Source organism: Eptatretus burgeri, chromosome 16, assembly GCF_056783735.1.
Source record: "Eptatretus burgeri isolate ZD-2024b chromosome 16, Ebu_testis_v1, whole genome shotgun sequence".
Taxonomy (NCBI): domain Eukaryota; kingdom Metazoa; phylum Chordata; class Myxini; order Myxiniformes; family Myxinidae; genus Eptatretus; species Eptatretus burgeri.
The window spans coordinates 12,432,794-12,449,243 of record NC_140976.1 but is presented as its reverse complement, the minus strand read 5'-3'; the positions used below and the strand labels follow the sequence as shown (position 1 = coordinate 12,449,243).

The 16,450-nt window shown below is 42.0% G+C and overlaps 1 protein-coding gene across 7 annotated transcripts in view; it reads right to left on the bottom strand.

Moving 5' to 3' along the window:
* TPR (translocated promoter region, nuclear basket protein) overlaps positions 1-16,450 on the bottom strand; it is a 95,312-nt gene that overhangs the window by 44,341 nt on the left and 34,521 nt on the right. For all 7 annotated transcript variants that reach the window (XM_085859480.1, XM_085859486.1, XM_085859481.1 and 4 more), the window contains exons 10-16: positions 14,659-14,799; positions 12,921-13,012; positions 6,978-7,175; positions 6,749-6,856; positions 6,448-6,560; positions 5,827-5,946; positions 5,551-5,705 (exon numbers count right to left, since the gene is read on the bottom strand). In XM_085859480.1, the coding sequence (XP_085715606.1) occupies positions 5,551-5,705; positions 5,827-5,946; positions 6,448-6,560; positions 6,749-6,856; positions 6,978-7,175; positions 12,921-13,012; positions 14,659-14,799 (927 nt within the window). The remainder of the gene's footprint in view (positions 1-5,550; positions 5,706-5,826; positions 5,947-6,447; positions 6,561-6,748; positions 6,857-6,977; positions 7,176-12,920; positions 13,013-14,658; positions 14,800-16,450) is intronic.

Sequence of the window (16,450 nt, the reverse complement as noted above, 5' to 3'; positions counted from 1 at the left end):
AAATTGAAAGACATCTTGGAAAGGTATCAGCCTCGGGACGTGTACAATGCCGATGAGACTGGGCTTTTCTGGCAGATGCTGCCAGAAAAGTCTCTGGGGTTCGTTGGTCAATCCCATCATGGTGATAAGCAGGCGAAGATCCGTGTGACGTTGCTGTTTGGAGCGAACATGGATGGCACCGACAAGCTGCCTCTGTACGCCATCAGGAAAAGTAAGAATCCTCGAGCCTTCAAAAGTGTGAAGCACCTGACTGTGGCCTACTCAGCGAATAAAAATGCGTGGATGACTTCTGCCTTGTTCGAACAATGGTTGGTGAAACTGAACCATCGTATGTCACTTGAAAAACGCAAAATTGCGTTCGTAGTTGACAACTGCCCCGCTCACCCTGCATGTCAACTGGAGAACATAGAACTTGTATTCCTCCCACCTAATACTACCAGTCACACTCAACCAATGGATGGTGGCGTCATCAGAAACCTGAAACTTCACTACCGCCAGATCCTTGCCACGCGTCGCCTGAATGCAGCAGATGAGGGAATCCCATTCAAATGGGATTTGCTGGATGCCCTCATAGCTGCCAAAACCGCATGGGGAAAGGTCTCCAATGTTACCATCGCGAACTGCTTCCGTTCGGTCGGGTTCGTCAATGCGGATCGCAGCGCCCATGAAGTTGATGAGGAGAGCGATGACGACCATGGAAACCAGTTCCGCAATGTCTAGGAAAGACTCGCTGAAATCTTTGGTTCAGACGCGATACCCTCATTGGAAAAATACATCAACGTGGACGCCGAGTTACGCAGCACCCAACAAATGACTGATGCAGAAACTGTGGATTCTGTGAAGAACGTCTCCGATGATACGGGTGACGTGGACGATGTGGACATTGTCGATCTCGAGGACTCAGGGGAGACATACATTCCAAATGCGCCTCCAACTATTCGGGAGGCATTCAGCGCCCTGGATGTGATGCACCGATACTGTCTTTCGGTGGAGGATTGCCCAGACAACATCATGGAATACAATGACTGGTTTGAGTCCCTTCTCATGCACCAGATGCCCAAGAGTTTGAGGCAGTCAAACATAACGGATTACTTCGCGAAGGAGTAAAGGATCGATCGAGCTTCGTGTTGAAGTCCGATCATGGTTTTATATTGGCTTGTTTTGTACATTACCGCACTCACTTACACATAGGCATTGAGTGGTAGTCATCACCACGATGACTGTGTGTCATGTAATTTGTCACCATACCATCACCAATGGTATACGAGTTGTCTTACAGTTGTTCATTATCTTTACTTTTGATAAAATGATTCATGAATTCCATCTTTGCTTGATCACTTTCCAACTCACGAATGAACCCCCACCTATGCCCCGAGGATTGTGTTTTCCTTTTGGTACAATAGCCGGCTCTCACACATACATGTCCAGGCCACGCGCGACTTCATCCTTCACCCCACAGTCATCATGAATGTTCGCATACGTGTAAGTCGTCACATTTTTCTCGGTCCCGATGGTGACGTCTTACGCCTAGTCTACTGTGTGTGTATATATATATATATATATATATATATATATATATATATATATATATATATATATATATATATATATATATATATATATATATATATATATATATATATATATATATATATATATATATATATATATATATATATATATATATGTGTGCGCGCACACGCACGCACGCACGCACGCACGCACGCACGCACGCACACACACACACCTGGTGTTAGCGCAGTGGTTAGGGCAGCGGCTTGGGATCCAAAAGGTCCTGAGTTCAAGCCCCGTTGGGCCACTGAATTAATACACCAGGGGGTTGACTCGGCCTGTCATCCTTCCGAGGTCGGCGAAATGAGTACCAGTGTACTGGGCCGGTGTATACCCCGGTTAAAATCGTTGTACCATATCCCTGTGTCGTAAGAGGCGACCAGGGTTGCGTCAGGAAGGGCATCCGGCGTAAAACATGTGCCAAATCACTATGCGGATCATACGGATGATCCGCTGTGGCGACCCCAAACGGGAGCAGCCGAAATAAGAAGATATATATATATATATATATATATATATATATATATATATATATATATATATATATATATATATATATATATATATATATATATATATATATATATATATATATATATATATATATATATATATATATATATATATATACAGTGGGGAGAACAAGTATTTGATACACTGCCGATTTTGCAGGTTTTCCCACTTACAAAGCACGTAGAGATCTGTAATTTTTATCAGAGGTACACTTCAAATGTGAAAGACGGAATCCAAAACAAAAATTCTGAAAATCACATTGTATGATTTTTAAATAATTAATTTGCATTTTATTGCATGAAATAAGTATTTGATCACCTACTAACCAGTAAGAATTCCGGCTCTCACAGACCTGTGAGTTTTGTATTTAAGAAGCCCTCCCATTCTCCACTCATTACCTGCATTAACTGCACCAGTTTGAACTCGTTATCTGCATAAAAGACAGCTGTCCGCACTCAATCAATCAGACTCCAACCTCACCAAAATGGGCAAGACCAGAGAGCTGTCTAAGGACATCAGGGACAAAATTGTAGACTTGCACAAGGCTGGGATGGGCTACAGGACAATAGGCAAGCAGCTTCGTGAGAAGGCAACAACTGTTGGCGCAATTATTAGAAAATGGAAGAAGTTCAAGATAACAGTCAATCTCCCTCGGTCTGGGGCTCCATGCAAGATCTCACCTCGTGGAGCCTCAATGATCATGAGAGGTGAGGGATCAGCCCAGAACTACATGGCAGGACCTGGTCAATGACCTGAAGAGAGCTGGGACCACAGTATCAAAGAAAACCATAATTAACGCACTACGCCGTCATGGATTAAAATCCTGCAGCGCACGCAAGGTCCCTCTGCTCAAGCCAGCGCATGTCCAGGCCCGTCTGAAGTTTGCCAATGACCATCTGGATGATCCAGAGGAGGAATGGGAGAAGGTCATGTGGTCTGATGAGACCAAAATAGAGCTTTTTGATTTAAACTCCACTCGCCATGTTTGGAGGAAGAAGGATGAGTACAACCCCAAGAACACCATCCCAACCGTGAAGCATGGTGGTGGAAACATCATTCTTTGGGGATGCTTTTCTGCAAAGGGGACAGGACGACTGCACCGTATTGAGGGAAGGATGGATGGGGCCATGTATCGCGAGATCTTGGCCAACAACCTCCTTCCCTCAACAAGAGCATTGAAGATGGGGCGTGGCTGGGTCTTCCAGCATGACAACGACCCGAAACACACAGCCAGAGCAACTAAGGAGTGGCTCCGTAAGAAGCATCTCAAGGTCCTGGAGTGGCCGAGCCAGTCTCCAGACCTGAACCCAATGGAAAATCTTTGGAGGGAGCTGAAAGTCTGTGTTGCCCAGCGACAGCCCCGAAACCTGAAGGATCTGGAGAAGATCTGTATGGAGGAGTAGGCCAAAATCCCTGCTGCAGTCTGTGCAAACCTGGTTTAGAACTACAGGAAACGTCTGATCTCTGTAATTGCAAACAAAGGTTTCTGTACCAAATATTAAGTTCTGTTTTTCTGATGTATCAAATACTTATTTCATGCAATAAAATGCAAATTAATTATTTAAAAACCATACAATGTGATTTTCAGGATTTTTGTTTAAGATTCCGTCTTTCACAGTTGAAGTGTACCTATGATGAAAACTACAGACCTCGACGTGCTTTGTAAGTGGGAAAACCTGCAAAATCGGCAGTGTATCAAATACTTGTTCTCCCCACTGTATATATATTATATATATATATATATATATATATATATATATATATATATATATATATATATATATATATATATATATATATATATATATTAATATTTCGGCACGCCCCTTTTTTTGTTCCACCATCAGATTTTTGTTACTGCATGAAATGAAACGAGCTTGACATATATATATATATATAGTAATGATATTATTGTCTTCCTTCAGAGGCCCCTCAAAATTTGTTTTGATGATTATGGGAGTTAAACCTATATTATATTAATATTTCGGTACACCCCTTTTTTGTTCCACCATCATATTTTTGTTACTGCATGAAATTAAACAAGCTTAGACATATATAGTAATCATATTATTGTCTTCCTTAAGAGGCCCCTCAAAATTCGTTTTGATGATTATGGTAGTTAAACCTTATATATCTATATTAATATTTTGGCACGCCCCTTTTTTTGTTCCACCATCATATTTTTGTTACTGCATGAAATGAAACGAGCTTGACATAGATAGTAATGATATATTGTCTTCCTTCAGAGGCCCCTCAAAATTCGTTTTGATGATTATGGGAGTTAAACCTATATTATATTAATATTTCGGTACACCCCTTTTTTTGTTCCACCATCATATTTTTGTTACTGCATGAAATTAAACAAGCTTAGACATATATAGTAATGATATTATTGTCTTCCTTAAGAGGCCCCTCAAAATTCGTTTTGATGATTATGGTAGTTAAACAGTTAAAAAACTCCATTTGCAAAATGGGAGGAATTATTGCACAAAAAAGAAATAAAAATGTTTCCCATTTTTTAGAGGACCACTAAGATGAGTTCGGCTCATAGAATCACGCTCCATTTGGGGAGAAAACAGTTGAGTTCATACCTGACGAATTTGCAGTTTCCATGTGCCGTAGTTTCTTCACAAAACCATGACTTTCTGACTAAGTACAAAGTGTTTCTTTGCTTTTTTTATACATGGTTGCAGTTTTGAAATTTTCATCGACCGATACCCGCTGCCCAGCCGGACCAACTGCCAACAAAGTATCGCCCGGTCAGTTACGGTTAAACCCAAAATCATGATCATCGTTTTAGTGTGGAGGTGAGTACTGACAGTGTACTTGGGTCTTTTCCGGGTGGGTGCGGGATTGAGCACGTGCACATATAAATCTCGGGTCTCCGCATAGTGGCGTACAAGCTTAAGTCGTACTTCTGTTTACTACCGTAGAAAATCACAGAACCATCCGATCGACATGCTGTTAACAGTTTCAGAATCAGCTAAATTCTACAACATATGAATATGTAGACGAAACTGATCCGGCCAGCTAAAATCTACAAGATATGAATATGTAGACGAAACTGATCCAGCCTTTTGGATCACTTTAAAGTAGGGTGCCCTGTAATTTTAATGCGCTCTATCGATCCTCCGGAACTCACGAATGGTACACGTTGTGTAGTCACTAAACTATGTGGTAATGTCATCGAAGTGGAGAAACTGCGGGACAGTCGAAGGGGAAAACCTGAATGATAATCAATGGATAAAAATGATAATATATTGTTTAATATACATTCATGCTATGTCTTTTACCATATGTTGCCAGTGACGCCCGTCGAAGACGGGCACCTTTACTGGTATATATATATATATATATATATGAAATAATCAAACGTCAGTTGGCCAAACGAGTGCAGCAGCTCAAATCAGAATTCTGGATAAGATGCTTTCTCAAAAAAATAAAGCTTGAAAACCAATTTCTTACTTGGTATTGCTCCTCCAGCTGTTTGCAGAAGCACCCTGTACATGTCTCTTTGTCTAACCAGTGAATCAACGAGGTGAGTCTGTCTCTCCCTTGCATCCTTCAACTCTCCAATATTCTCAAGGGCCTTCTCAAGTTCGGCCTTCAATTCGGCGATACTGGGGAAATGAAACAAATAAATAATTCCTCACATAAATACCACAAGACTCCAGTAACACTACGAACTTAAGAAGAAGCATAAATTACGGTCTCACAATGAGCATGACAGCGCGAGCTCACCGCGAGTCCCGCACTCGATCCTCCTCCGATTCGCGGGCAAGGCTCAGGTCCCTCACAACGCCCAACAAGCGCTGGTTCTGAGCCTGCAGTTCAGCAATACTCCCAAAACTCACCAAATGCCTAGAGAACAGGACCATCACCACACAAACTAGAACGGCACTCAGTAGAGTGCATACCTCCATCAGGCTGAACAGATAAGGTTTTGTATCCCACTGATAAGACGAATCTGCATCAGGACCTGAACCAAAATCTATCAATTCATCCTCATCAAACACCCGACCTCTCGACCAAATTTCATCCAAATCCATCCATAATTTTTTTGAGATATCCTGCTCACAGACAGAGACAGAGACCCAGACAGACAGACAGACAGACAGACAGACAGGGGTGAAAACAACCTTCATCCACCTTTGGTGGCACGGGTAATAAGAACAGAAAAGCCTGGAAAACATTTAGATTGTCAGTGGAACATTTTTGATTCAATAAGGAAGTGACAATTTTATGTATTGGTCCAACATTTAACACAAGTAAAAGTTTTAATTTCCCAATATTTACAAGCCAGTGAAAGCCAAGTTACAAAAGCTATGAAGAGGTGCAAGAAAGAGTACAATGTCAACTCACTTCGAGATAACCTCTGAAGAGCTGGACACATTGTCTTCTTTCTCCACCTCACACGTATCCCCCATACTTAGGTCGCCGCTCACCTCTGAGAGTTCACGCAGTAACCGTCGAACCTGGAGGTCACACCAAGGGACGAGCAACATACCACTCTTATTGAAATATGAAAATCCACAATGTTCTGGTTGCCTTCAGACTTAGCAGTACTTTTCGGCCCTCAATCATGCCCCTGCTCACGTAAAGAATGAAGAAAACATGCCCGCAAACTCGCACGAGCAATCGTGATAAATACTACCCATTTCACCTGCTGGCCCAGGTCTACAGTCTGCAATTGGAGTCTGTGTTTCTCTCGAGTGCTCAATGCAACCTCTCGTCGACTTTTCTCCAGGTCTGCTCCGAGCTTCTCAATCTCCTTTGGTCACCACGGATTAGAGATACAAAAGGTGAAAACTGAGATGTAATGCAGATGATAAAATGTGAGACATCACAAGAAGGAAAGACACTGAAAATAAAAGTTTGAAAGCCTAAATAACCTGCATGGCAGCACCAAGCCTGGATGAAAGGCCTGCCGTGGAGCGCAAAGCCTGTTCATAATCCTTCCGTTGACGTTGTAATATCGGCGCGTGAGTTTGCACTTCGGCCAGAACACCCTCCAATGAGGCACGCAACGAGGCAGACTGCTCACGCTCCGTCGCCAAGGCATCGGTTGCTTCCATGTAGGCCGAGTAAATCTGTGAACCACACGCAATAACCCAAAGGAATATCATAAATTTCTCCAAAACCATTTTTTCCCAAACATTTAAATATCAAGTGTCAACTAACTTGCCAGGAAGACCACAAAGCACTGAATTCATGCTGGCCTTGCTACATCACAAATCATCTCATTTCTTCACACATGTAATCAGGGAGGTTCTCTGTGTTGTGAATATATTTGTATCCTTGCTGTGCATTTAATAACACCATTAAAAACTTTCAGCGATTGTCCTTTTTCCGAGTAGGCTCCCCACATTTTAAACTTTTCCTGTTCACACTCGCTCTGCTCAGACTCGGCAATTTTTAAAAACCATTTTGCATGAGTGTTTGGGTGTTCTCCCTTCTTGAGCTTTCACTTTATGTTCCTTTTCTATTGCCAACGCATCATTTATTTTAAATTTATCGTTTCTTTATTTCCATTAGAATTCCGTTCGGCACCTTTTGATGGTTTTTGCATTGAAGGATACAGTAATACCTCGCCACACACTGTTTCTCAACATGCTGGTTTCGGTTTTCGCTTGTTATACATTACAAGCAAAAGTACTCGTCCCCAGTGACGGGAAAAGTTTATATTAATTTATCAATTTAAATTATTTCACAGATATTTATGAGGTTAATAGTGTTGCAGTCTTGGTTTCATTCAGAGTCTGAATGAAACCAGTCTTGGTTTCATTCAAGCTCTGAGCTACTTACACCACCTACCGGGAAATGGTGGTGCAACATCGGGCGGCAGAGGCTGGATTTGTCTCAAAAGATGGCAAAACATATCTATTTTAAGTTGTGTTACTCCATGAAGATCTGTATTAATCAACTTTAATCCAAATGTTCATATTGATTTTAAAGATTACTGGAAGGGCAATAAAGTTTACTGGAAGGGCAATAAATTAAGCCTGGTGTTGGCGTAGTGGTTAGGGTAGCGGCTTGGGATCCCAAAGGTCCTGAGTTCAAGCCCCGTTGGCCACTTGAATTAATACACACCAGGAGGTTGACTCAGCCTGTCATCCTTCTGAGGTCGGCGAAGTGAGTACCAGTGTACTGGGCCCGATGTATGCCCCGGTTAGAATAGGTGTACTATATCCCTGTGTCGTAAGAGGTGACCAGGGTTGCGTCAGGAAGGGCATCCGGCATAAAAAACCTATGCCAAATCATTATGCGGATCATAAGGGATGATCCGCTGTGGCGACCCCTAACAGGAGCAGCCGAAAGAAGAAGAAGAGAAGGGCAATAAAGTGAATGACTAATACATGAAGGAAAGTGAAATGAAAATGCATAATAATCAATCAGCAGCTTTTCAAACGCAGTGCAGGAAGTGGCTGCAGTAAACAGGAGACAGACACCATTGGTCACAATTTATCGATACAAGATTACTCTACCTCCCAATCTCCTCACTCTCTTCGGACATATGCTCCTACAAAACGTGCCCAAAATGTGCAATACACCACGTGAGGATTGGCGTGAAGACGCTTGCCTCATGTCCGCGTCCAGCCCAGCGTGTTTCAGAACACCTTGAGTTAGGTACAGTTTGCTTGCCGAGGCAACAATACTTTTCATTGCCATTTCACCTGTGTTCCACTTTTTGTGCTTAAAAGTTCAAAATGTCGAAGACTAAGAAAATGGAACGAAGCTTTTCCTTTCAAGTTCAATTGGACATTTTGAAATGCTTTGAGAGTGGACAAGGCTGGTTCATTGTCGTTTTACTTTATACACTTTTATTGATCATTACGACCAATACTTATTCATTAATAAGCACAAATTTATGCTTTAGAACTCTTATTTGAGTAAAATCCTGGTTTTGCCGTCCTTCAGGAATGAATCTCCGATGCAATCTCTGTTTGTATATCCGATCGGTATCGGAAATTGGTGCATGCTGTAATACCTATAAATCGGTATCGGTAAAGGCCGATATCGGTATCGGTAATCAGCGCAGACTTTCTGAAGCACACCCGATTCATATAAAACTAGAAGGGCACTCAGTGGAACACATACCTCCGCCACGCAATGCCCGATCCAGAAGAACGTATCGGGCCAAATATATATTTTTTAAATATCATGCGAAACAGTTTTTGGCCCCATGTCTCAATGGTGAAGAATCACTTTAAAAATCTAAAAAGTTCTCGTATCCCGATCTAGATTCGGATCTTAACCGGAATTGAATCAGCTCGTCACACACCCAACCTGTCCACCAGGTTTCCTCAGAATCCATCCACAACTTTTTGAGATACAGTAGAATCTGGATAATAAGCACATGCGCCTATTTTTGATTTAGTGGAGCACAGTTGTGCTTGTTTTCCATATGCGCTTTTATTCAAAAACCCTGACATGTTTCGAATAGTAATTGTTCTTCAGATTGGCTGCATACATGTCAGTTTTTGTATCATTGCAATTTTACTTGCCCATACCTCGGAAACAAATTCTAAATACACGTTCTTTCAGTCATCGAGCACGTACGTATCTGTTTAAACTTCGCAACAAGTTCGTTTTCCATGTCCGCGTAAATGGCCCGTCTTCCGCTCTCGATCTTCTTCGAACCTTTCACACTCTGAACAATTATTTCCTTTCTTCCCCATTCGCATCAAAGTCCTCATGTTAAGTTAAAATTTATTACACGTCTGTGACTGGTTCTTACAAGAGTTGTAAAACGTGATAATCTCAATCTTCTTTTCACGGGTGTATGATCGACGCTTCACAAGCGTGTCCATTTTGCTTGTGATTAAAAACGTTGCATTGTTTACGACCCTTGTCGTAAAACAACCCTTTTACTACCATTGTCATAAAACATTCTTTTTACGACCCTTGATGAACAACATTGTTTTGAACATGCAGCTCTTGTAAGTACCAGTCCCAGACGTGTAGGAAATTTGGACTTGAAGCTGAAAGTACCAATAATACACGTAATACTGTCGTGTGCGAGTTGATAAAATTTTCAGTTTTCAAAGCCTTATGATGACATTTTTATATGCACTTATTTTTAATGGAGAAATCAAATACGGAGGTCTGCGGCCGTTTACAGTTAATATGCTCTTATATTTAAGCATACGTTTATTACCCAGGTTCTGCTGTATCATACTATATGTTGTTTTAGCCCCATCTATCTTTCTCAATGGTGAAGAATCACTTTAAAAGTTATCAGACCCGTATCCGGATTCGGATCTTCCCAAAAATTGAAACATTTCTTCCTTGTCACACACCCAACGTGTCCACCAAGTTTCGTCCGAATCTGTTGTCCACAACTTTTTGAGATTGGCCCAATCCCTCAATGGTGAAGAATCACTTAAAAATTTATTGTAGCTGGATCTGGAAATGGATCTTCACCAAAATCTAATCAGTTCGTCCTTTCACACACCCAACCTGCCCACCAAATTTCATCTGAATCTGTTTGCAACTTTTTTGAGATATCCCGCACACAGACAGACAGACAGACAGACAGACAGACAGACAGACAGACAAACAGACAGACAGACAGACAGGGGTGAAAACATAACCTCCTTCCACCTTCGGTGGCGGAGGTAATAACCAATTGCTTCAGAAAACAGTCGCGAGGACAAAGGAAAATGCAATTCTTCGTATGCTGGAGCTTAAAAGTTAAACTGCACCTACTTCCTTGCCAAGCATGTCTTGACATCATACATTCCAGGTGTAGCAGAGTGCATCAAAGTGCGAGTAATTTTTTTTTTTTTACTTCTCAAAAGGCAGGCTGACAGGATTCTGGACCTCCCGAGCAAAAGGGGCACATTTCACATGCAGTCGTTAAAAGCCCCATTATATAACATGTTAACTAAAAGGAAAGATTTTCAGTTCAGTGCTGCTTCTGCAGCATATGATAACAAAATAAACCGTCTTTCATCTGACAATTGGCAAAGAAACTCATCTTTCTCAAAACAAATCTGAACTTTGTAGACTTTAAATATTAAAATTCTTAAACGTGGCATTCTCCTCATTTCAAAATATGCGAGCACGGGTAACAAGGTAATGGTTGGTCTCCCGCTGAGCTTGTTAAATTACCGTGTGAGTAGCCCCTACCAGTGCACTGACACCACCATTTATAATGGTGAACGGCCAATTGATTTGCTTATTGTACGAACAATTGCTCGGAACGGAATCCCTTTGTAACACGGGGACTCTCCGCACTGTATTTTGTATAAAACTTGCTTTTCACATGACCAGACGAGTACGAAACAATTTTTTTTGTGGATATACCAATTGTATATATATTTTTTTCATACTGAATTTTTCGGTATAAAAGTATGTTCAAATTTCCAATATCGGTAAATCGATATGAAAAATTATTCCAATATTACCAGTATATCGCTACATCGCCAGACCCAGGTCTAGAGCTACCAAATCTTGGCCAACCTTTGTGTGGACCAGCACAAATTATTCAATAATCTCCATTACCTTACAAGATGAAGAAACGTCAACTCGTGTCTCGTCAAGATAGTGTGAGATCAATTAAAACAAATACTACCAATAATAATAGTAATAATAATAAATAAATAAAATTTGAACAAAGTAATTCTACTTTGCTACAAATTTAGCAAAACGAGCAGAGTACCCGCCCTATGGGCAATCTTGTTCCAAGCATGCAACATGTTCTTCTGACATGCAACATGTTCTTCTTTATTTGGGCGGTGTACTAGAAACTGACAGCTGCCTCAATCCCTCCCGATAATAAAGAAAATAACCCAGATCACGTGCACGAAGCAAAAACATACCTGTTGCATATAATTGAAAACACCTCACTGCAATGGAAAATGTGGGGACAGGAATACTGGACAGTACCGTAAAGGGTGAGACTTGTAATACCCTCTCCTACCTGGAGCAACACTACACGATACACATTTACAGAGAGAATTTGCATCCCACATCGTCCCGCTCCCCAGACCACCGGCAAAAATAACAAGGACAAATGTGTCCAAGAGCAGCGTCCTAAAGGTTTTGTCGGCTAAAAAAAAACAAAAAAACAACAACAACTTCCGATATTTCGTCACGTGCCTTGATTAAGCCAATAGCAAGACCCGTCATAGTGTATTTACGTATTTACGAAATATCGTGTATTTACAAAATAAATAATGTATTTACGAAATTACAATATATTAAATGGAATAATCTTTAAATAGTAACGTGAACTTTTCGAAACTTTAAAGCAAATGTCCGAATATATTTAAAAGTTCATGATAGACGCTCTCAAGAGGCACCCTTAATGCAAGGATGTGTACAAGTGCTTAGTATTTAAGGAGATCCGGAGCGTGTATATCAAGGAGCCGAGTCCTAATATAAAGGTTTTGTCTTCACAAGAAGAAGAAGAAGAACAACAACAACAACAACAACAACAACAACAACAACGCCGAGCTCTCTATGAGCAGCGTTCGCTACGCGAGACGCTGCTAAAAACACTCCTATGCACAAATTAGGGTGATGCTGATCCGATGTAGCGAGTCTGAACGTAATCGGCCCAGAACTGTAGGAGTAGCACAGCAAAAACTACACACATACACACATCCGTGAATTCTATTAAGGATGCATCTCAAAGATTGTTCATGCTTAACGAGACTCAACAGCATCTAAAACATATACCGAACACAGATCAAACACCAAATAAGAATGGAAAACTATTAAGCAGCAAAATCATACATTGTCCATCAAAACCAACATGGCCTATATGAAACAATCACCAAACAGATTAATTTGCAAGGGTTGGTGGAACCTTAAAAGTTGTAACACACCTGTGTGAGGGTCATTCCACTGCGGATGAAGCGGCTGGCAGAGGCAGCTGCAGGCGAAAGACTCGTGAGTTCTTCCTCGGTCAATTCCACTCCTAAAACCAACAGAACCAATAAAATGCTGGTCTCTAAACTCGTGCTAACCATGTTAGTAAATGCACATACAGCAGTCCCAACCATTCACGTCTGAGAATAATTATTAGGAATCCGTGACGAGGCAGCAACAACCACGAGTGCACACCTGACTTGGATGAAAGCCAATTAATTGAGGAGTTATAACCTCCCAGACTAACCTCGGTGCGGATAGCGCTGGACCATTGGGGAAAAGATGAACATAGACAGATCAGAAATGAAGTTCAACAAAAGGGGATTTATTGTGTACAGGACAATGTAAAATTCGAAGGTATGGTCCGATGCAGAATTTTAATGGACAAGCAAGCAATCATCAAAAGGGGGAAATGCAGTAAAAAAAAAATGTACACACGGATACTGGTTGCAAGCAATGAAGAGAGCAAGCGAGTACAGGAAAGAAAACGGACAAGAAGCAGACCATAACTCTATGCCTTAACTACCAGCTATACATAAGACATGGGTACCCAAACACATCAACTGCAGAAAGTGAAGATAAAAATAGAAAGAATGAGGTTTATCGCCCTCTTTGCTCACCGGGCAGGGCAGTCATGCCTCCGCAACCCAAATACTAAAGGGGAGGGATCAGAAGGAGGAATACTGATGGTGTCTAAAGGTGCTTGATCGTAGAAGTTAGGTGGGTGCTCGTAACGCATGTGGTGCAAGAGGAAACTGTGAAGGTGCGTATCTGTGGTGGTGCCCTTAAAAGGACAGTTGGTGGCAGCAAAGGCCTCGTCGAGCCCTTACGTTCAAGTAGAACGAGATATCATGAAAGGAAAGAAAATAATTCGCGAGATGAATAACTTGTGCAAGAATCTAAAGAGTGAATGCATGCGAGGCTTGGCTTCAGCCCTAATCACTGCGCTCGCTCCGTCTGTCCAACGGTCCGGCAACCCAGCTCCGACCCACCAACGTGAGCGCCACCATTCGCGCCCCGATCGTTCTTTCGCGAAACACCACAAATCAAGCACAGGGCAGGACGAGCACCGGAGCCTACACCAATGCAGGAACAAAGCCAGAAACCACACCACCAGCTGTTGCCTGTGGCATCTTTGGTCATCGCCTTGTGAGGGTGGGGCTAAAAGTGGATCAAAGAGGTTTGTTGGTGTGAATATGCCTGCCAATTGGCACATTCCCACTCTTCCAAAGGCACCCATGCAAGATCTCCTGCACAACTGAGGCTTATTCTGTCTCCCAACCGCAGTATGCGACGGGTTGTCCTCTATTACGTGGGCTTGTGCTCGGGACACATTCCAGGCATGGTGTGAACGCTGTCAGCTCTTAATTGCTTATATGAGCGAACGGAATGATTATTTAGCAACAGGATGCTAATGGCCAATTTGCACTTGTTGTCCTAAAGTTTGGATAAAGTCTATAGAATGGAGGTGCTTGCCATTGTGTCCTGTGTTCTCCCCTGTGCTTCCAAGCCACGGCGGCGTCTGTGAGAGGGTGTAGATGAGTTTGTGGAACCACTTACACTTTGATTGTTTGTGGAACCACTTTCCTGAGTTGGTCAATCCCACGCTCTTCCGTGAGCACAAATTTCACCAAAATGAATAAATAACTGCCGTCTCGCATCCACAACCTCATTCAACCGAAGGTAGAATCCTACCTCTGCGGGTAGCCGAGGCGAGCAAGCGGTTGCTGTGGGCAATCTCCGTCTGGACGGCGGTTAACTGGCTCTTTAATTCTTCTATCTCTAGCTTGCTCTTCTCCTCCACCTCCGACAGTTTTGCTTCCGCCTCGCTTTGAGCTGGTGGAGAATTGTCAACAGAAACAGTATCACAGGGTGAGAGAGAGATGAGAACGTGTTTCAAAAATTAGATATTTCTGAAAAGCTGATGAAACTTTGCTTTTGAATATTTCATCCTTTACTTACATATAAGTTTTAAACTTTGGTGTCAACATTGATGGCCAATGACAGTACGTTTCACATCAAGCAGCAAATTCAAAGTTGCCAGCAATTCAAGAGAGGAAATAACAATGATGATAAATAAATAAATGATTGAAAGGTGGGGGGATGTGAGATTATTGATGCATTGCACGTTCAAGACTTTGCAACGATCAGACATGATGATGTTTCAGTTCGGAAAAGTGAACAAGTGGGAGATTAGTGGGGGGGGGGGGCTTATTACAGTAGTTATTGTGGAAGGAAGAAATACACGAATGCAAGCTCCAGAAATGTAACAGGTAAATATCAAACACATTAACAAGTATGTACAAGGGGAGAATATGAGAGGAGGGTTTCCCAACATTTACCGGACTGAGGCCTCATTCCACTGCAATATGTTGGGAACATCTAATTTCATTACATTTTGTTGGTATTTTTGTTTTTCGACTTATTGATGATGTTTCAGCAATACACTGTTTTCTTCAGCTTCACTACTTCAACGGTCTCTCTCGGCAGGCTGGTGACGCAAACACAGTATGCTTTTGATTATATATTTTTATTATGATAAATCATGATGCTTATTCAAAGCTGATGGCACCAATGACTGGTATGGCTGCCTCATAGGCAAGGATCAGGTCTGACGCTTTAACTACAAAGCGGTCTTCATTTGGGACTGTGGAAGGATCGTGTGCCTGATGTTGATCATCTTGCCATGGGTCAGCACATTACCGAAATAAAGCAGGTGGCAAGACCAAAAGACGATGCTGTGCAACAATGAGGGATCGGTTTGGGAACGTGAAAGACACCGTGGGGTACTACAGATTCAGAAAGCGGAAGCAGCGTACGTTCAGTAATGATGAGCATGTTATGCAGCCCTGCCAAACGTGAAAAATACAATCACATCTTATGATTGCTGTACAGAGGTGCATCAACTTCTTCATCGATGGCCACAATTAGTCCCATGTTCTTGTGGGATTGGATACGGGAAGTTTTTGGCCCAAATCTTTCACGAATCAGCTGGCCAGTCCTGATGTTCGACTAAATAGTTAGAGTAGGAATTTGGAAATTCTCTGGGGTGCTGATGATAATTCACCTATTCTTTGCAAAAGACACCATGGGGTCTTTAATGCCCACCAACTACGAGTAATCGTGGCAGATAGGACGCCAAGTTTAACATCCATCCGAGGGACGGCACACACACACTGATGAATCACCCTGCCTGTGAAACACCAGGATGACAGTTTATAGCTGGGTCGGAATTCAAACCCAGGCTCGACAGCTTAGAGGTGAGTGTGTGCACCTCCAGGCCATTCTGCTAGCCCAGCTGGCATGAACAACTTAAAATCCAGAAAAGAAAAAAAAACAAATCCATAAATGTCTCTCACACCTGAAAGGAAAGCATTCTTTTCAAATGCACCTTTTGAATCCCTGATTGTTAACAATATCAGAGCAGTTGTTAGTGGAAATATAAGTGACACTGATTAACAAGGAACCTTTTAAATAGCTGCCCAAG